The sequence below is a fragment of the Cajanus cajan genome, chromosome 4 (assembly GCF_000230855.2).
Source record: "Cajanus cajan strain Asha chromosome 4, NIPB_CcT2T_4, whole genome shotgun sequence".
Classification (NCBI taxonomy): Eukaryota; Viridiplantae; Streptophyta; class Magnoliopsida; order Fabales; family Fabaceae; genus Cajanus; species Cajanus cajan.
In genome coordinates, this window is record NC_138520.1 from 58,600,165 (window position 1) to 58,622,605 (window position 22,441).

The window sequence follows — 22,441 nt, forward strand, 5'->3', positions numbered from 1 at the left end:
TCTAAAATTACCCAATTAAAATCTTAGGGATCAAAATTACACAATTGCAATACTTAAAAGATCAAAAATACAATTAAGCATATAATTTTTTAGCTAAAAAAGTTAAAAATGAATGTGTAATTAGAAAAGTTTAAAATATTTATTTTTTAATTTAATAATTTAATTATAATATAATAAATTTTAAAAAAACTTATAAATTAAAGTAAAGAAATCAGAAGTGTCAATTTATTTTTCTAAGTTATTGATTTCTTATTTTTTAGTTTAGTTGTTTATTGAAAAATGTCTTTCTAATGTCATAATTTTATAATTTTAAAGTGTAAATTTTTAGTTAAAAAATTAAAAGTTTCTTATTTTATGTTAATAAAATAATATCTTTTAATTTCTTTATTTTTATGTTTAAAAACAAACTATAAATTAATGTAATTTAGATTTAAAAGTGACAAGGATAATTTACAAGTTTTTAATTATTTTTTTAACTTTAATTGCTTCTAAATGAAGGAAAAAAAGTAAGAAAACAAGATATCTTGAAACCCTTCATTGAGTCATATCTAACAAATTATGAGAAACAATCCCACACTCTAGTGAATAAATTTTTATCAATACCATAGTACTTGACTCAACCATGGGTTTGACAGTAACACATGGTCGTTATGAATTCGATTAACAAGAACATGGAGAGGTTGGGAACCTTATATCGAAGATTTAATTCGAATGAAAATAGAAAGTACTACTACTGTGATGAATTGGAATGCATATTCGATAAACCCTAAACACTTTGATTTTGAAATGCAAGAATTGCTTTGCTCCATCCTCTTTCAACCGTCAATAATTTATCTGTTTTAAATTATGTCTTATTTTTATTATAAAAACCAACAAAACTGTAAAATTGGATAACCAACAAAACTACTACATGGAGGTTATTTTTTAATAAAGTGGAGACCAAAACCTTTGTATTTCTTTTATCTCTAGTTAAGTTATAAATAAGTTTAAATTGATTTTTTTTTAAAAATGAGTAAACATGATTTAGATTAAAAAAAATGACTAAACGTAATAATTTATTGTAGATTTTATTTATAATTTTTTTTTTGGAAAAAACTCAAATGAAATCAAATTTCTAAATAAAATATTCAAAATAACATAAATTTAGTTATTTGAATTTTTGTAATTAAAAAACCATAAGAATTATATAAATTTCAAAATTCAAAATTAGGCTAATTTTAAAATTGAATTTATAATAAAATATGATTATATATTTAAATTTTTAAAAATGAATTTAGAAATATCTTAAATTTAGATTTTTAATAAGTTGAATATGTAATAACTCAAAATTGCTGCGGCCGGAACGGGCCGTTTCAAAAGTGAAACGGGCCGTTCCGGGATAAGAAAAATGTCCAAAACTGGAGAAGCAGAACGACCCGTTCTCATAACCAGCAGAACGGCCCGTTCTGAAACCAGAACGTCCCGTTTCGCTTCTCCAATATAGGGCATTTTTGTTATTCCGGAACGGCCCGTTTCACTTTTGAAATGGCCCGTTCCGTCTACTGTTACGGAATAACTTTAAATTCAGTATAAAAATAATAAAAAAATGATTATAAAAACTAAAATTAAATAACTTAGTTAAAAAATGACTATAATTAATAATTTAATGATAAAGAAATAACTTATTTAAGATATATTATATAATAAGTTTTTATATAAAATAAATCCTCCCTTTCCTCTTCTTCACTTTTTAGAAATATGTTGACAAGATAATGGATAATATATTTATTTTTAGATAAAACTTAAATGCAATATTAAATGCTAGAGGGAACCGGCCAAGTTAACTATATATAGAGTATCATACAAAGAAAGAGAGTGACACTTAAGTATTCTTAATTAAGATTTATATTAAAGTTTATAATAATATTTTATTGTTGAATTTATTGTATTACCCTTTATCAAATTTTTCTGGTATTAAGTGCATTTATATATTTAGAGTTTTATAAATGTTACACTCAAAATGTGAGGAAATGTATTAAAAATTTTATATTGAATAATGATATAACTAAAATAAAGTATATATAAATAATAAAAATTCGTACATTACAAATCACTTATATATATATATATATATATATGATTAAGAAATAACTTATTTAAGATATATTATATAATAAGTTTTTATATAATAAGATCTTAATTATAATTAACATTAAACATTCAATGAATTTGAATAATGATATGTTTCAAGAAATAACTTCTTTAAGATCTTATATAATAATTTTTAGAGATTTAATGAATTGAGTAAAATTTATATTAAAGATAATATATAATTAAGATTTGTAAGTTATTGATTAAATGAACATGGTGATTTAGTGAGTAAAATTATTTAAACTACTTAAAATTTTTAAGTTGAGTCTTTACAAATTTTCAAGATTATTTAGAGATTAAAATGAAGATATTGTATATGTTAGAAACTAAAATAAAATAAAAGTGTTTAGTTAGGCTAGTAAAAAAAAAGGAGACACTTGATACCTCTTAATTTTTAAAAGATAAATAAAAAATAAATCAAAATAATAGTTGTGAGTAATTACTTTAAAAAAATATGTCAACAATTATTATTATTTTTAAAAAATTGAAGAATATAATAGATTTAACGGACCATACACGTTTTGGTGAGTGGAGAGTGGTGGAGCTGTTTGCTACATTTGCAATTAAAAGGACTATACTACATATAATTCAATTCAAATAAATAATACTTAATATATCACTTTTAAATTTAATTAGAAAATATATGTATAAGAAAAAATGATTGAAAGATCAAATTAATTATATATGATATTCATTACTTGATGTCCAAATTATTTGATATATCAATATGTTTTATAACACCTTAAAAAATGATTTTAAAACAACATTTAGTACACAAAAAAATGTTTTATACTTAAGAATTATAATTCATAAAATTTATAAATTTCAAAAATCATAATTTTTTTTAGAAATAATTAAAGTCTGTTTAGTTATCATCAATAACAGATCCATGAATTTTTTTTTAGTAAGGACAAAAAAAATAGGCTATACTATGTTTGCAAATTAAAAATATAATAAGTTTTCTTTTTTATAGAAATATATTGCATTAAATAAATAAAGATAATGAGATTTTTTTATTGCATCGAAATTTTTCTTTTAACATGAGAAGATTAAGATTAAGATTTACCATTATTAGAAGATTAAGATTTCAAAATTAAAATTAGATGAGAAGATCTCAAATTAAACATTATAATGAGATAAAATGCAATTTACCTAAGGTAAAATATATTTTTATTATCTTTTCATTTTTATTTATTATAAAATAATTAGAATATTTAATTTAACATCATTAAAAAAATAATCATTATAAAATTTATTCTTTTTTAATTTAATTATTTATTATAATACTTTTTAGTTACCGTATTTAAGAAATCAATCCTTTGTATGGACTTCAATTCTAGGAAGGATTAATATGAATGATTTACTTCAAATAAGAAAAACTGTAACAGATTTATCTCTTGACTGTGTGATGTGCAGATTGAGTTCTGAAACTAATTCTCATTTATCTCATATTGTACTTTGATTGTCTGTACTGTATAGTGTTTGCTAAACAAGAATCTATAATTTTGCAGGTTGTGAAGAAGGGTGATACTATTTTTATTGGTCAATACCTATTTACAGGAAGTGAATTTCATAATAAATCAGTAAACAATCATATAACAATAATTTTTTATTAGTTGACAATTACTTTACATTATTTGTACATGATCATTAAATTCTCAAAAAATTTGACTTAAAGAATATATAGTATATTTCATTAAATATTTTAATTATTTAGATATTTAAACATTTTGAAATTAATTTTTAACATGATATAATATTGTTCGAAAGAAGTTTCATGAAATTTTTATCCAGCTAATTTTTAATTTTTAATTCCAATCAACAAATAATCTTCAAATCCTCCCTTTTTAGACTACACGTACAAAAAGACCCATGAATTAACTTCAGATTAGGTAGCAGTGGACCCGTCAAGTTAATTGCTTGCCTCAGTTATATTTATATAAAAGTAAATATTAAATAATAAATTAAGACACAAACAGAATGAATAATGTGAGGGTCACACAAAATGAATTCAACAAATTAGGGCTTGTCTCCCGCTCTTCTCATTTCTCTCCGCTTTTTCTCTCCCGCACAGAATGATTTGAACAAATTAGGGCTTTTCTCCCCCTCTTCTCATTTGTCGCTGCTTTTTCTTTCCCACTCGTCCCCGACCCATTGTCTCGGCCAATTTGCGTCTCCTGTGGTTGCGGGCACCAAACCCCTCCGCTTCGGTTGAATCGATGATTCTCGTGCTTGATTGTTTGTTCTTGATTTCATGACGTGCCTTCCTGGTTTTGTTGATTTTAAATGTTGAAACTCTATGGCTGGTCTTTTTTTGGTGCAGGTTGTCTTCCAAGAATTGTCGCGAGTCGGGTGGCAGTGCTTGCCCTTAAGAATCATAAGGTTTCTATCCTTTAACTTGATGTTTTTCTAATTATTGTATCGTTTGTCGGGGATATTGGATACATTGCGCATTATCTCATTCAGGTTTGCTCGGAATTCGAAATTAGCGTTCGCCCTCCTGTGCTGCTCATGTGTGCATGAATTCAATGTGCTTTAATTTGGACCCTACTTCGTTCGCAGCATGGTGCGAATGTGAATGCTAAGGACAGCATGCACCAAACGGCGTTGCATTGGGCGGCGGTTCGCGGTTCAACTGCTGCTGCTGATGTGCTCCTGGAGAATGGTGCTCGAGTTGAAGCTGCTGACGTGAATGGATACCGGGTATTGTTTAAGACTTCAAATGGATATGTTCCATCAAATTTTCAGGACCATTTGCTTGTTTTTTCTAGTTAGGGAAGTCGATTAGGTAGGCATGGGTTGGATTGTGGGTTTTAACATTTAAAAATTCTTGCTTCCAAATCCATATTCTAGTTTGGATTATTGACCGCTTTTCAATTCATGCCAACAGCTTTTTTTCTAATGTTAATTGTTTACTAGCCACCCGTATCCAACTCTATAGGTCTGAATGGTGACTGTGTACCCAATTTTTATTCTTTGTTTTATATCCAAATATCTGAGTATCACAACTACACCTGATTTATTGATGAAAAGTTATAGTAATTTTTTAACACACAAGTATTCATCTCGTTTTAGCGAATAAGCAATATATGTTAGGTAAAAAGAAGCAAGACAGGAGTGTAGTTTATGAAACTGGGACTTGTTTCAATATCAATGATTAGAAGATTACTTATAATGATTATAAAAAGATATCTAGATTTTAATTATCGCCAATTTAGTGTTTTTTTTTTTCCTTTGAATAAATGTAATTTCTTATAAATTGTATTGGTATTTGGGTACAAAATAGGCAAGCATGTGGGTTGCAGTGTGAGATTGATTAACACCTGTTTCTGTATAAGGAAAACCCTGAACTTATTCTGCTTACCACCTGTTTAAATGTTTCCAGTGTTGTGCTATTTTCATAGTTAAATGGTCCCTGCAGGCAGTTCATGTTGCTGCACAATATGGACAGACAGCTTTTCTAAATCACATAGTAGTAAAGTACCATGCTGATTTTGATGTGCCTGATAATGATGGAAGGAGTCCTCTTCATTGGTATGCCATGAAAATTTTGATTGCTATGCATGGTGAAGAAACCTTATTTTGATAATTACTTGATTGTCAATGTCATGGTTCCACCATTTGTTTCTTTCCTTTGCTTTTGATGCACAGATGCACTCATTAAATTAGTTCAAATCTCTCATTTAAATACATAATGTGGATTATGCTTTGGCTAAAATGTATATTTTTTTTCTAAACTAATTAATTTAATGGAGTATTGACCAATGGAATGTTTCCCTGCACTTCATAGAGTTTTTTGATGTGCTTTAGGTTTGTAAATGTATTGTTCAAATTGCTGAAGCTCACCCTAAATGGTTGTTTCTAATAGTAATGGTATGGTTGCTTATTCAGCAAACTAAATCCATTGAAGAGAATGATTTTTTTTCTTGGTTATTTAACTTATTTAATTCTCATGGCCAGGGCTTCATATAAGGGATTTGCCGACACAATAAGATTGCTCCTATTTAGAGATGCAAGTCAAGGAAGGAAAGATAAAGATGGTATGCCAAGTTGGCATTTAATTTCCTTTACATTTTTATAGGTTCCCAATTATATGTTATATATATACGAAATCTCTCTTCTCTCTCTAGTTTTTAGTATTTGGTCAAGACAGTCCAGCATAAACATATTTGAAGCCAGCCTATAATATGCTGAGATTAGCTATTCTTTAGGATGGCAGCAGATGTAATATGGAATTCATATTTTTGAATTTTTTTATTAGCTATTCTTTAGGAAATTAGCTACCCAATTTTTTTTGTTTTTTTTTACCCTCTTTCTCACACCATTTTTGCTACTGAGCATTGAGATGGTTGTCAATTTCCAGAAATGTTAACCATTGTGAATCTGATCAATTGTTAATGTAAAGGCACTATTTTTAGATGTGACATTTATTCTATATTTTGACCTTTACTCGAATGCAGGCTTCAGAATCACAACATGACTACTAACGATGCCTATCAATATTTTGTACTGAAGGCCCAAGAGATAGCTCTTTCAAAAAATTGGAGTCCAGTAAACTGGTATGATCTGTATATATTTGGTATTATAACTAAAGAAAGCTGATTTTTACCCTTAATTTGTCCTTAGCGTATGTTTCAGTATGGCCTTTGAAATTTAATTTCTAACATGGGAATGCTTATTTGGTTGTGAATGGTGTTCCTTTCCATTTTGGCTTACTTTTGAGGCATTCTTGAAGGAATTGTCATGATTGGATTTTTATTTTGTTTGCACAGGAAATTGCTGAGTTGTATGAGTCTGAACAAAATATTGAGCAGGCTGTTGTTTACTATGAAAAATCAGCTGATTTTTATGAAAATGAAAAAGTGAACACTACTGCAAACCAGTGCAAACAAAAAGTTGCTCAATTCTCTGCCCAGCTTGAACAGTAAGATTTTCTATTTTTATGCTCCTTTTATCTTGTGTAGTTGTTGGTTGATGTGAACTGTGAGGAGCTCCGTAATAATGCTTGAACATGGTTTTCTTCTATTGCCCTATGTTTGTTGCTTACTATTGTTTTTTGGTTTAGTTCCTCTGTATCACCCATTCTCATGGTTTAATACGTCACTGCTTGCTGCTAATGTTTTCTCAATTTACTTTGTCCAGTATATACGTCATTGCTTGTTGCTAATGTTTTCTCAATTTACTTTGTCCAGTATATACGTCACTGCTTGCTACTAATACGTCCCTATGTGTCTTCTTTTATTTTTTAATTCATTGGTAAGTCTCCCACTAGCATGCACATTTTGCTTTTTGAACACATGATTATCAGTTATCTACGGATTTTCATCATTATCTACGGATTTTTTCCGTAGATAATGCTGATTTTTCTTGTAGTGATTGTGGACTCGAGTTTTGAGCATCCTTCTGAAGGCAAAGATCGAACTACCTCCATCTTTTATTTATAGTTGTTGTTGTTCTAGGCTGTGTCTGCACTTAATTTGATGCTTTTGGGGATTTTAGAGTTGCTGATTTGTAATATGTACTTTTTTTCCCTATTTTGAAATCGTTTCACGCTCTTTGTTTCATGTTTCGTACCATCCTTTTGAAATTTTTGGATTTAGGGGGTTTCAACTTTAAACAGAATAGTTTTATTTATGGTGCACGTCTGTCTATTATGCCATCCTTATGTGATTTGTTATTTATGTAGGTAATACTTGTTTAACCATCTTGTTTTGGAGAAATAACATGCTTTGGTAACGCTATCAAATGAAATTAAAAGCGTCAGAAAAGGTTTATTTTACTTACCCTCGGTTCCTTCGGCCCTATTTTATTTGCTTCATCATCAGTGCAACACGAGTGCGCATACCTCAAGCTATTCTCGGAATGGATGTTATTTGTCAAGCCAAGTCTAGAATGGGAAAGACTGCTGTTTTTGTTCTCTCGACTTTGCACTCTTTTTTTAATGGAATTAATGTAAGTTTTTTGATAATCATTTTTATTTAATATTTAATAAAATTTATTCATATGCTGCTTAATAATAAAGAGTATGTTAGAAACATTAACATTTTTCAACTTTCTTTATAATAAAAATATATATTTGTAATTTAGTGGTATAACTTTATTGTTTGTCTGTTTATGATTTTGCAGAGGCCTTGAAGTTAGTTATTTCAGAATGTAAACCTAAGGCCAAAGCTGTGGACATTTGTGAGAAAGGGGATTCATATATTAGAGAGTAAGGTTTTATTATTTATATATGAAGGAGCATTATTTGTGAATTGTGATACTTTTTTAACATACATGTTCATATATGCATACGGAATTGCTGTTTTGTTTATTTATTTATTTTTAATATTTTTGGATTATAACTTATAGAGTTTGTTTTATGCGTGTGTACAGACAAACTGGAAATGTGTACAAGAACGTGAAGAGGAAGATTGAGAGAGGTGTTACTTTCCCAACTTGCTTATCTGTAAACAATGTGGTCTGCCATTTCTCTCCACTAGCCAGTGACGAGACAGTGTTGGAAGAAGGTGATATATTGAAAATGTAAGATTTTTGAGCATGGTTTTTTTTTTCTCAGTAGGAATTTTGTTATGAGTGATGGGGGAATGAAATTTGTGTTTTTCGCTATTACTGGGAAGTTGATGGTAGTTTCTTTGGTTGTTTGTAGTGATTTGGCTTGTCATATAGATGGTTTCATCGCGGCTGTGGCTCACACTCATGCTCTTCAGGAAGGTCCTGTCACAGGAAGGGCAACTAATGTTATTGCTACTGCAAATACTGTTGCTGAGGTGGCCTTGAGGCTTGTTAGGCCGGGAAAAAAGGTAATCAATTTTAAGAATTTTTTCCCCTGTATTTGAATTTTTGTATGATTTGATTTGGAATTTTCAACATGTTGCCTCTATTAATTGTATGTTTGGTAGATAGGTATAAGGTCATCACTATATAAGCAATCTAGCTTAGTAAAATTAGGTTGCTTCATGTGTATTGTTTGAAGGGGTTTCTTTGCCTAAATGTGTGCCTTGTGGATTTTGATCTCTAAATGATGAAAAGTATCATGGCTATGAATATACTCCAATGAAGTTTTATTGTCATAGTTACACTGATAGAGGTCATTCATTATTTTTCATGTGTTGTCTTGCCGATTAAGCACATCATTAATCTTGGGAACTCCTCTTGATGTCTGTATTGTTCTTTTATCTTCATTTTAAATGATATCATGCATTTTCATAAAAAAGACTTGATATTTTTGTTTTGATTGAAATTGTTCAAATAATAGTCTCTGGTAATCGATTACAAGAAATGGGTAATCGATTACCAGAGAACCTTTTAATAAGTAACTTTCGAACATATGATTTTCATTGTCTGGTAATCGATTACATGTATAGGTAATCGATTACCAGACTCTTAAAACAATAGTTTCCTCAAATTTAGTCATCAAAGACGCCCAGTTAGCGAGGGATTCATCCCAGTTAGTGACGGATAAAATCCGTCGCAAATTGTGACGGAATTCTGGCGTCGCAAATTGTGACGGATTCTAGTCAATTATAGGCATCATAGTTTGTGACGGACTCACATACCTCTCAATCCCTCACAAATTGCGAGGGATTTAATCCCTCACAAATTGCGACGGAGTTAGAGGCGTCACAAATTGCGACGGATTTTTATTAATTTCTAAACATTTATTGTTAGAAATTAGTGACGGAAATTATATTGTTTGTGACGCCTTAATTCCGTCACTAATTGTGACGGAGAAAATAATCCGTCACTAAATATTTTGTGACGCCAAATTTTGTGACGGAATCATTTTCGTCACAAATTCCGTCACTAATTTATTTGTGACGGATTTTATGAAGATTAGTGACGGATTTGTTCCCTCTCTAATTTTAATTTTTCTAGTAGTGTAAAAAAGAGGTCTAAAACTCCAGTTATAGCTACTTTGGTGATCAAAGGTCTAGCTGTAAATGCCGAATATATCTTCTGAGGTTTTTGAAATTTTTAGCTAAGAAGATGATCTTTTTGGAATCTTATGTCTCCATAAGAGTTGTAGATTATTCTCTTAGCTTTCTTTTGAGATAGGTTTGAGATCATTTGGATGAGTATAACTCTCTGTGTGTCATTTTATTTGACAGTTGTTGAAGGTAGGTATATGTTGTCATGATGTTTTTGAGTTGTTAGGCATAGCAAGGATAAAAATAGATTTGGATATGATGTTTTGAGGTTTTGTCATTGAGAGGTTGTTTAAGATGATATGATGCTATGTGGTAAAGTTGGTTCATGTACGTGCTATATGGAGTAAATGGTGATTGATTAGTACAAGCTTAGGAATGATATATATGAATGATTAAAGTAGGTATTCTAATTTGATTTGATATGAGGATAGATGACCTTATGGATCAATTAGCGAGTGTTTATGTGTTTAGTAAGATTGACCTTAGGGTGTGATATTACCAGATTGGAGTTAAGAGTGAGGTTATATCCAAGATAGATTTAGACTAAGTTATCTAGGTATGATTTTTGATTGTATGAAGTGAATTTTATAGGTCTTGTAATTTCTAGCGGAGGTATAATATAGATCTATCTAAGATAGAAGTTGTGCTTAAGTGGGAGATACCAAAAGTCAATTAGTGAGGTTAAAAGTTTTCTTGGGATAGTTTATAGAATTGAGGAAATTTCTAAGATAGCATTACCTTTGACTGGATTGACCAGGAAGAGAGAGTTGCCTTTATGTGAGATAGTAAGTGTGAGAGTAGTTTCCAAACTCTTAAGGAAAGATTGACTAGTGTTAATATTACTGGATTTTAGTAAGCCTTTTATGGTATATAGTAGTGCTTCTAAGATAGGTTTGGGCGGAGTATTGATGCAAGAAGGAACGGTAGTGGCTTATGCTTCCAGGAAATTGAGAAATCATGAGAGGAATTACCTTACCCATGACTTTAAGTTAGCGGTTGTAATATTTATACTAAGATTTGGAGACACTACCTATATGATTCTAAGATTGAGGTATTTAGTGATCGTTAAGAACCTTAAATATCTTTTGACCAAAGGAGTTAAATATGAGACAAAAAAAATAGTTGGAATTTCTTAAGGAATAAGATTTTGATCTTATTTGGCCAAAGCCATTGTGGTGACTGATGTTTTGTGTAGGAAACCTTTATATTTATCTTCCCTTATGATTAGAGAGATGAATCTTTTTGGCCCAAATTAGAAACTTAAGTTTGGCTTATAAGGTTACCCTTAGTAGTGTGAGACTAAGCATGACTTGAGTAACGAATGGATTGTTGAAGGAAATTGGAGAAGCATAATTAGTTGATTCATTTTGGTGACAAGATATGAGGGTATAGGATAAGGTGATGGATAAGAGTTTGACTTGGGTGTAGATGGAGTGGTGAAATTAGAGATATGATATGTATACCTAGTGAACTTACGCTTAGGTGCTGGATCTTTAGAGATGATCATAGAAGTAAAACCAATATTGTGGCAGATGCCTTGATTATGAAAACCTCTAATATATCATTTTTGATGATTTAAGGGTTGGATTTGATTGAAGAATTTAGAGACTTATGCTTGGTGTGTGAGATTATCCTTAGGAGCATTGAATTGATTATGTTGAAAGTGACTAGTGAATTAATGGATGAGATTAGAGAAGCCTAGGAGTCAGATCCTTTCTTAGGGAACCAAGTGGAGAAGATTGGTAGAAGTATAGATAACCATTTCTGAGTAGAAATCGACGTTGTTTTGAGGTGCAAGAACAAACTTGGGTGCTTAGTAACCTTGAATTAAGAAAGATGATCTTAGAGGAAGGACATAAGAGTACTCTTAACATTCATTTAGGAGCTATTGAGATGTATCGGGACCTTAGGAGGATGTATCAGAGTGGTGCAGCGGAGGCATGGTGGCCTAAGATAAAGAGAGGAGTAGAGGAATTTGTATACTTGTGTTTAGTATGTTAGAAGTCTTTAGGAATTTTTGTAGCACTTAGACGTCCCATTTTGGAAGCGAGATGGTGTGTAGATAGACCTTAGTTATAGGTTTGTCTGAGATGCTTAAGAAATTGATTCTTTTTGGATTACAGTGGATAGACTCACCAAGTTTACTTATCTTACCCTTATTGATAATAGACATTCCTTGGTGAAATTAATAGAGTTGTGCATCTATAAGGTAGTGAGGTTGCATAGGAATTAGAAAGCAAGATGTGAGGAGTTTACCATTGCAAAAATTTCGGGGACGAAATTTCATAAAGGAGGGGAGAATTGTAACAGCCCAATTTTCACTAGGCCAAGAGCCCAATTAAGGTGGTTTAGTAGCCTAGAACGTGCCATTCCAGAATTGGAACGGACTGTTCCAAACTATTAAATTTGCCTATGATTCTTAGCTGGGAACGGGCCGTTCCCAACTAAAACAGGTCGTTCCGGATTTCAGAAATGGCCTTTAAACCTTATTGAGAAGGAGCCACGGGTCGTTCCAATTATAACCGTTGAGAGTTTTTAATGTAAACCTAGAACGGGCCATTCTGGTTTAAGAACAGGTCGTTCTGGTTTGAGAACGGGCCGTTCTAGATGTGAATTTTACTCATGATTTAAGGGTCCAAAACGGGTCGTTTCGGATTTGGAACGGGTCGTTCTGGAGACACCTGATGCCTATATATAGAGCACTCTGGCACTCCCAAAAGGCACACTTTTTACTTTTCTCTTCTTTTCTTCTTTGCTCTCTTCTTCTCCTTCTACACTCTCTGAAGACCGAGGGACACTCAAAGGAGACCAAGGAGATCTCTATTTTAGTTTCAACTACTATTTATCCAGGTACGGGAGAAAAGAGATTATTTATATGTAGAGTTACATGAGGGAATTGGGTAGAGGAAGAGTCCTTTAGGATTATGAGTAATTTTATAATTATTTCTGTTTGGAGAATTATTGGTCTTATGTGATTATGTATATATTTAGGACTACAAATATATGATTTATTTGTAAAAATGATGCTCTGGGAGAGAGAACGAAATTATAGAAAAGTACTTGTAAGTTAGGTTTTGGAAAAATTAGATTATTTATATTTGAGGAATTAATGATACCATTAGATTCTGTATGTGTTGAGGATTAGAAATATATATTTAATTTGTAAGAATGATTATTTGGGAGAGAGAACGAAATTGTAGAAAAGTGCCTGTGAGCTAGGTTTTAGAATAATTGGGGGTTTTACCGTTTATGTTAAAATTATATTAAATTGATAATTCTATTGATTATTTTATTAATTTATGAATGTTATTGTTATGTTAACTGATAAGAATTGATGATCTAGATGTGAATTGCTTGAGGGGTGTGTAAACCCTTATTTTTGTTGAACTTATCTGTTGTGTATGTGATATGGAATTGTGTATGTAATATGGAATTGAGATATGAGATGAGATGTTGTGTGGATATGATTATGATTGTGATTGTGGTACCTCACACTAATGACCAGGGATGAGACGAACCTTGAGTAGTGATGCTTCAAGGACGAGCGTGCCCCTGGCATAGTGTGGGATGAGTGAGGCAATTAACACGCATCACTTATGTCAAATATGGCAGCCCTGGCATAGGGTTAATTGCAAGACTTGTGTGGATTGTAATGTGACTGTGGTTCCTCACACTAATGACCAGGGATGAGACGAACATTTGGTAAGTGATGCTACGAGGACGAGCGTGCCCCTGGCATGGTGTGGGATGAGTGAGGCAATTAACTCGTATCACTTGTGTCAGATGTGGCGTGGCCTTGGCATAGTGTTAATTGTAAGATTTGTGTGGATTGTGATGGATTGGTGTAATTGTGAATTGAGATGTGAAGATGAATGATTGATAGAATGATGATATATCTCTAGAAATGCTTGTAAATAATATTCCAAGTTATGATGAGATGATGTTGTGGATTTCCTTGTGTGCTTTATATATAAATTTTTCTTTTCTCACCGTACAACTTGTGGATGTTTTAGGTGAGGAATATCCGGCTTTGAGTGACATCTAGAATATCAACCGTTGAGTTTTGGGTGTGCTCTGATATTGTGACATTGGGGCAGAGAATTCTAGGATAAAGTTTTATATGTATTTAGAGCAGGGATGGCAAAACGGGCCAGCCCGGCCCGTTTTGGCCTGGCCCACCATTGGCCCGCCAAAAACGGGGCGGGTCGGCCCGGCCCACCAATGTAAAACGGGCTGGAGATGCTGGCCCGCCCCGCCTAAGGGTGGGCTGGCGGGCTGGCGGGCCAGCCTGCTTACAAAAAATAAAAAATAAAAAAAATGGAAAAAAAAATATTTTATGGTCAAATAAAAAAAAATTTGCTACAAATAAATAAAAATAATCATATGAAATTAAAAATGCATACATATTGTACTTAATATATGTTCAACAAAAACAATTACAAACTTAAAACAAAATCAAATAGAAATTAATCCATTTACACCAAAATCAAAATCAAATTATAAACTTACAAATTATTTATAAACTAAATTTTTTGATAGTCCACAAAACAAGTTTAAATACAATTAATTAACTTTAAATTTTTATTTTAAGAATATTAGAAGCTCTCTTGAAAGAAGTTATCTCTACTTTTTTTCTTAATCATCTTCATCCTCATCTTCTACATCAAAATAAAATAAACATAAAAATAATTAAATTAAAAAAAAAAATATGCGGGCCGGCGGGTTGTGGCGGGCCGACCCGCTATTTGGCCCAGCGGCTTGGCGGGCTTGGCGGGGCGGGCTTGGCGGGTTGGCGGGTTGAAATGATTGGCCCGGCCCACCAATTTTTGGCGGGCCAACGGGCCGACCCGCGGGCCATGGCCCACTTTGCCATCCCTAATTTAGAGTTATAACTTCTCTTTTGAAAGTAATTTGTAAACTCTCAAGTTTTACTTTCTAAATTTCATTTTTAATTATTTTGGTTATTTATGAGGTTTTATGTGAACCCTTTTACCAACGTTGAATATTTTATTCTTTAATTTATTTATAAGATTTATTTATATATGTGTTGGGGGTAGTAAGGGTGTCACAATTATCATCTCACATATTATCATTCACCAACGTGTCATATATTACACACAATATTATGAATTCAAACATCAACATTATATATCATATCATTTACAACCACCTCATACCACATATAGGCAATTAAAGAATAAAACAACTCACCGGTATAACTGATGGCAAAACTAGGAGAAATGGTAGGTGTTCTCCTCCTTGGATTCGCCAATGCTTGGATCTCTTCAATGGAGAATGAAAACCGAATGGATGAAGCTTGAATTGAAGGAAGATTTCGGAATAAGGTAGCCTAAACTAAGGATGGAAGCATCTAAGCTTAAGCAACAAGAGATTGCTCACTTCAAAGGTAGGAAACTAGGTGAAGTCACTACTACAAAAGGCACATTTTACATCGGTTATTTAACACTATCTACATCGGTTCTAAAACCGATGTAGAATGGAGAGACGTAGTATATGTATAGCATTTTACATCGGTTCTGTCAAAACCGATGTAAATTTGTGCATGATTTTACATCGGTTCTGTTTATAACCGATGTAAATTTGTACCCAAATTTACATCGGTTATAGACAGAACCGATGTAAATTTATACTCTCATTTACATCTGTTCCTGTCTGAACCGACGTAGATTATTAAAGTTTTTTTAAAAAAAAATTGTTTGATTTTAGGTTCTTTCTAATTTAATCTGTAATAACCACATAGATAATTCTCTGCCAAATTTTTGAAAAAGTGCATGAAATTAAAAGATTAAACAAAACCTAAGATTCCAAATCAATTGGGAACATGATAGATTAAACATGATATATTATCCTAAGATTCCTAAAGGGCCTTCAAAGTTTCCACCCAAAATATTTTTATAAATATGAGCACAGCATTGTACATGATATTACAAAGATACAGCATTGGAAAGCCAAAATATATCCACAAGTGTCCAAGAGAATACATATACATTGACAAGATCTAACTTCACAGGTAAACCAATTAAACAAGCTTCAATAGAAAACGGTGATCTAGTAGGTGGACGCAAATTGGAACCCGAACTGCATTCATCATCTCTGAACCAATTAGACAAAACATTAACCACCTTTAACAAAGATGAAGAAACACCATAGCATCAGAACCTAATCACCAGGTTAATCTATTTTTGAAGTTTGTTTTGCAACTTTCAGGAATAATGGAATATGAAATTGCAAATTTCAAATTTCCTTTTTATGTAATAAATCTGGAAAGTAAAAATATTAATTACTCATTGTACAATAATAATAAACAGCTGAACCTTGGAATAATTTTTTAATATAATTAAACTGACTAAAAATAACTAGGCCTTGTCATAGTATTTTCTAACCTGGAAAAATAACAAAATATACCTGTTATGAAAATCTTAACTGACACTACTTAAAAACTTGTGTTATTAACTCTCATAACATTCAAAACCATATGTATCAACTATAAGGACATTAAACACTTCAACAATCTCATTTCCATCAACTGGATTTGGACAATGACACTACTTTTAAACTGGGTTTAAACTCCTAAATCTAATACAATTAGAACCTCTTTAAGAACCTAAACAATTAACAGTTCTGCTACTTCTTGGTCAAAAGGCTAGAAACAAAAAAAGAATAGATTGAATATGAGTTATATGATTAATATCCTTTTGGCTAGCCTAATAACAAACAAATCTTAATATGTCTTTCGTTTAAAAAAATATTTTCTTTAAAACTTTAAGCAGTAAAAGAACGGATTTGAATTTGTACCAGTATCTTCGAAGGGGGTCTTCAATAATTTCTTTGGCATCAAACATACGGTCAACCAGTTGCTTGACAAGTAATTCCACAATTTCTGCTGCATCCAATGAAGGTAGTAGAAAGAAAAAAAAATTATCAAAGATGCTAATCAGGTCATACAAATACATTAACAAGATTAAGGAATTAAACCTTCTCATTTTGGAAAATTATTCTCAATGGGGAGGCATTTTTTCCAATGTGGCAGACAAATCCAAGTGCCTGCAAGAATCAAAAGGAAATGCAGTTGCAGCTCTTGAATGCATTTTACTGATTGAATGCATAGACAAAGGAGATCTTAATATAACTCATCAGGACAGAAACTAAAAACTTCCTGGTCATGTGTTGATGATGCCAATACGAAACCCACACACAATATAACTTATCAGCACATTAGACTAGATTGATGAAAGTAATTCATATCAATGTTTCTCATATTACCATCTCCAAAACCAAAACAGGGAATTAAGTTATCCTCATATTAACGTGATTGTCTCAAATAGAAGATTAACACAAATATAAGATAAAAGAGTCAAGAAAACAATGTTAATTATATAATTTTAAATAGAAGATTAACTCACAAATATTTTTTAAATGTTGTATATTGCTAAAGACTAACAGAGAACTTATTAACAAGGGAAACATGCAAGAGGATACAAGAGCAAGCTAGTGGACTGATACCTCTCCGACAAATCCTGGAAAATCAGATACGCCTCTTAGATCTTCGACCCACCCTAATCCACCAAAAATCACCACTTTTTTCACCATCATTACTATTCCAAATCTCAATTAATATAAATACAAATAGAATACAATACCACAGCCAAATCAAGCCACGCATTGGCGAGCTGCGTGAGAGTGTGATCCTCGTCCATCTGCTGCATGATCTGCAGCTGCCTCTCCGCGTAATCCGACCTATGCATCTTAATGAAGATCTGAACATTCAACGCATGCCCGAAAAATACAAAAAAATTATAATAAGGAAACGAAATAATAGTAATTAAAATTAAAGTTATAGTTTTTACAGTTCCATGGTTCCACCAGCATTGGTGTATTTGAGTGCTTGAAATCATTCTCGTGGAGGAAGACGAGGCCGGCGACAAGCCTGAGCGTGGCATTGTTCCCGATGGCGGGATCGGCGAGCCAGTCCTTGGGGCTGGAGATGGTGGATTCCTGCGAGATGCGAGATTTAGAGCAGAGGGGAGGGGAGCGTGAGAGGAGAAATTGGGGAGAAATTGGAGATGCTGACCTTGTTGTCGGGAGAGGAGAAATAGAGGGCGAGGAGTTTGACGGCTTAGAGAGGAGTGGGGGCGGAGTCGTTGATTTCAGAGATGACGAACTGCAACTGGCCGAGGGCGATGTAACAGCGGTGGACGAGGGAGTCGCACTCCACGACGTCGTCTTGGGAGAGGTGAGATAAATATCATCTCGGATGTGCAGTGTGCAAAGTATACAGATTTATTACAATGCTTCCTTCGAAAGTCGTTCGTTGAAGATCCGCGAGCTTGGACGAAGATCCGCGAGCTTGGATTGTAGACAGCTCTTAAGGGCTGAGAGTGTTTAGGGTTTGTGTTTGAGAGTGTTTAGGGTGCGTCTCAGATCAGATGAAGGCTGCTACTGTGCGTTTGCGGGAAGGGAAAATTTGGTCACCCTTCTACATCGGTGTACAAAAAAGCTGATGTAGTATAGTTGACTAATTTAATTTTTACATCGGTCCCTCGTATAACCGATGTAAAATTGTTTATTTCTACATCGGTCCCTCATATAACCGATGTAAATATTTTTATATATTTTACTTATTTACAAAATTGCCACCGCACTTCTCTTTTACATCGTTTTTTAAGGAACCGATGTAAATATAGCGACGTAAAATAGTGTTTTTCTAGTAGTGAGTTTCTAGGGTTTAAAGACACTCTTTCACGGTGACTCTTGAAGAATTTTGCTGAATGAATGTTCAGAAATTCAATATATCAAAAGTGATTTTACAATGAGAAGTATTCACTTAAGTAGCCACAGATTTTAGTAGCATTGGAGCCTAAACAAGGCTACACAAAATTGGCGCCTAAAATTTGAATTCAAATTTGAAATTTGAATTCAAATTTAGGTGCACATGTGCAAGTCCGTGAGTTTAGGTGTTCCATGCATTTAGATTTAATTTAGATAGCATTTAGGGTTGTATTTGAGTAAACACATGTTCAGCCACTAGTGGTGAGGAACATGTGACTCTAATGCAACTTAAATGGCTTCCAAATTAACCCTAATTTAACCTAATCCGTTCACTTAAGTTTTCCTATTCTAATGGCCTAAATACAATGGCCAAATAAATACAATGGAAAGGAAAAATTACAAGAATGAAAATGAGCCCAATATTGGGTACCAAAAGCCCTAAGGCCCATGAAGCCCAAAGACAGGCCCAACAAGCCTAAAGCCCAAAAATGCTACTCTATGTGGTCCAAAATACAAGACCAAAATATATGGAAACTATACTAATAAAACATAAGAAGAATGTTCATAACAAGATAGGCCCATGTGAAGTTTGACTTGGGCCTTCCAAGCCCATCGGGCCCATTGGGCCTTGACTGGCCCAATCCTCCATGCCTAGCCCACTCCTCTTGGATCTTTTAGGTTATCACCTCTTGCCTTCCTAAGCATGATTCCATCAATAACTCACAAAATTATCTCTTCTAATCTTAAGCTTCTATGACGTCAGGTGGCCTAAACTTGATATTTACAATTGTACCTATGTTATCAAGTTAGTTTTAATTTTATTAAAAAATTCATATAATTATCTACAACTTCTATGTTGACCTCAAGTGTTTATTTTACCATCTACTATTTTTAAAAGTTACAAAATTGCAGTATTTAGACCTAATTATGACAGCTTGACCTTTACTCACTAATTTGATCATAATATAAGTTTTATACCTCATTTTTTATGATTTCAGTTGTAACACCCCGATTTTCACAAATTATATGAAGGCTCGAAGCCCAAATAAGGGTGATTTAGTAGCCTAGAATGAGTCATTCCCAAACTGGAATAGACCGTTCCAAACTACTAAAAAGGCTTATAAACCCTAGTTGGGGACAGGTCATTCCCAAATTGGAACGGGTTGTTTCAACCCAGGCTGTTATGAGTGAAATTCGAACCTAGAATGGCCCGTTCCACTTTGGGAACGGGCCATTCCAAACATGACCGTTATGAGTTAAACTCAACCCTAGAACAGGCCGTTCTAGTTTAAGAACGGGCCGTTCCAGATGTGAATTTTACACATGATGAATGAGTCCAGAACAGGTCATTTCGGATCTGAAACATGCCATTTTGGCTACTTCTGACGTCTCTAAATAGCACGCTCTGGTACTCCCAAAAGCATATTTTTCACTTCTACTTCTTTTTCTTCTACACTCTTTGAAGACCAAGGGGAACCCAGGGGAGGAGACCAGAAAGATCTTGCTTTAGTTTCATCTCCTGCTTATCGAGGTAAAGGAGAGTGAGAAACCTCGCTCTAGGTATGGGAATGTATGTTGGGTAGTGGGATTGGCCCCCAATCCTATGTTTGTTGAATGCTTATGTATGAGGGATTTTTCCCAATTGTATCTGTTTCATCTCTGTTTCTCCCTAAATGTTCTAATTGATGTAATTAGTATGTATGTATAAGTAGTGTGTTTGGATTATAATTACAGACTTTGGTGTTCCTATGGGTTCCTATGGGAAACCCTAAGGGAATGCATTGGTCATTTTAAGAGGAGATTGTTTGAAGAGGCAATTATATGAGTAAATTGTATTGTTTTAAATGTTTATTGTATGCATTAGAGTGCTTTGTGAGTTCTTGAGAGAACCTTATGAGAAACAGGCAAAATATGATGTTATCTGTTTTGCTTTCTGTTGTTCTGTTGTGTTCCTTGTTGGGTGAGATGTACGAATATGTGTTTAATTTTGCAAAAAAAAAAAACAAGTTTTGATATGAATTAAAGTACGTTGTGAAGACTATGTGATATGATGAGATAATGTGAAAAGTGAATATGAGACATGAGATATGAGGATATGTGATAATGAGACATGATAATGTAGAGCTGTTAAAGTTGGCCGGTACCTGTGGGCCAACCCGGCCTACCTTGAAAACGGGCCAGGCCGGGCCAAAAAAAAATTGAAGTTTTATAGTAGGTGGGTATATCTCAACCCGGCCCACTTTGACCCGGCCCACCCGAGCTAAACCCGTGGTGGGCCGGGTATCCCACCAACCCACCATTTTTTTTTGCAATAAAAATTTAAGTATGATTTGTAGTTAATTTTGTATGATGGTATATTGAAAATTTTTATTTTAGACTTTTATCATGATTTGTATTTAATTTTGTATGATGAACTATGACTTATGACTATTAATAATGTTAATTTTATGACTATTATGTTAATTTATAATTAATTTTAAATTTTAAATTTTGTTGATAATTTTTTTTTTAATTTTTGGTGGGCTGGTGGGCTGGCCTGTATAACCCTCCAACCCGTGGTGGGCCAGGCCGGGCCAAATTTTTTTTGAGAAAATCACAAGTGAGCCGGGTTGGGTTGGCTCGTTTTTAGAGTGGGTTAAGGTGGTGGGCCAGGTTAGCCCGTTTTGACAGCTCTATGATAATGTTATATGATAATGAGAAATGATAATGTGATATGAGAATGCATAGAGTCTTGATTTACATGCATCATTTGCATAAATGTTTTTAAGGGTACGATATGGAATACACCGCCAGGGAAGGCCCCTTTGTGTAAAAGCTTTGGGATTAGTCCTTGGGGATAACTCAATTTGGAAGTCCCAGTCTTGCCCATTGTGTGCATGGGATGTATCTTGCACAGGCTTAGCTATCCTGACTAAACCCTAGTAGTATGTCCTTCTAGTGAGAGTGCGTAGAGGGTGTGACCCGACATGTACTCCTAGACTACTCTCATGTATTGCTAACGACAATATACCATGTGATATGTGTTATTGGTGCCACATGCATGATAATATGTAGTCAATGTCCATTACATGTGCCTTTTAATGTTATATATTAAAGTGATTTTTTATGTCTTTGATGAGTGGAATGATTGTTGTTAATCTATCTATGCTATGTACATATATACATGTTTTTTTTGTGTTTGGCTATCCGGTGTGTATTCCTACACCGTGAGCTAGAGTGAGATGTTTCTCACTCCCTTTTCTTTTGTGTTGTTTTCCTTTGATTGTTATACAGGTGATTTTCAGCATGAGGCTGAGGATGTTGGTGAACAAGCTTAGGCTTCAATGTTGGGCTTTACTCTGATAGGACATGTGACATCGGGGCATAGATAGGATTAGATTACGATGTTGTTATTATTATATATTTTCAAAACTTTGGCATTATATCTTTGTAATTTTTGTTGATTAAGTTATTTGTTTAAGTCATGGATGTGATACTCTCTATCTAAACACGTTTGGTTTTCAATTATGAAAGATTGTGTTATTCAAATTTTATTATTTATGTGTTATGGTATGCGGGGTAGAGGGTGTCACATTAGTGTAATCGAAAAG

The 22,441-nt window shown here is 33.1% G+C and overlaps 2 protein-coding genes across 6 annotated transcripts; both read left to right on the forward strand.

Annotated features, from left to right (window-relative positions):
* Window positions 1-4,096: 4,096 nt before the first annotated feature.
* On the forward strand, window positions 4,097-8,339 carry LOC145956879 (uncharacterized). 5 transcript variants are annotated; one of them, XM_083072674.1, is made up of 9 exons: window positions 4,097-4,512; window positions 4,693-4,833; window positions 5,552-5,664; window positions 6,091-6,170; window positions 6,591-6,689; window positions 6,903-7,054; window positions 7,323-7,386; window positions 7,817-8,082; window positions 8,257-8,339. In XM_083072674.1, exons 1-5 carry the CDS (start codon window positions 4,417-4,419, stop codon window positions 6,608-6,610), a joined length of 450 nt encoding a protein of 149 aa, XP_082928800.1. In that variant the 5' UTR covers window positions 4,097-4,416; the 3' UTR covers window positions 6,611-6,689; window positions 6,903-7,054; window positions 7,323-7,386; window positions 7,817-8,082; window positions 8,257-8,339. The 5 variants fall into 5 exon arrangements, with proteins under 5 accessions (XP_082928800.1, XP_082928802.1, XP_082928799.1 ...); XM_083072676.1 differs by lacking the exon at window positions 7,323-7,386 and having other exon boundaries at window positions 4,097-4,368; window positions 4,454-4,512; XM_083072673.1 differs by lacking the exon at window positions 7,323-7,386.
* Window positions 6,692-22,384, forward strand: LOC145957399 (ERBB-3 BINDING PROTEIN 1-like). The gene is made up of 8 exons (XM_083073651.1): window positions 6,692-6,709; window positions 6,903-6,992; window positions 7,095-7,125; window positions 7,273-7,329; window positions 8,257-8,341; window positions 8,506-8,655; window positions 8,780-8,933; window positions 22,125-22,384. The coding sequence occupies exons 1-8, from the start codon at window positions 6,692-6,694 to the stop codon at window positions 22,191-22,193; spliced, it is 654 nt and encodes a 217-aa protein (XP_082929777.1). The 3' UTR covers window positions 22,194-22,384.
* Window positions 22,385-22,441: the final 57 nt, after the last annotated feature.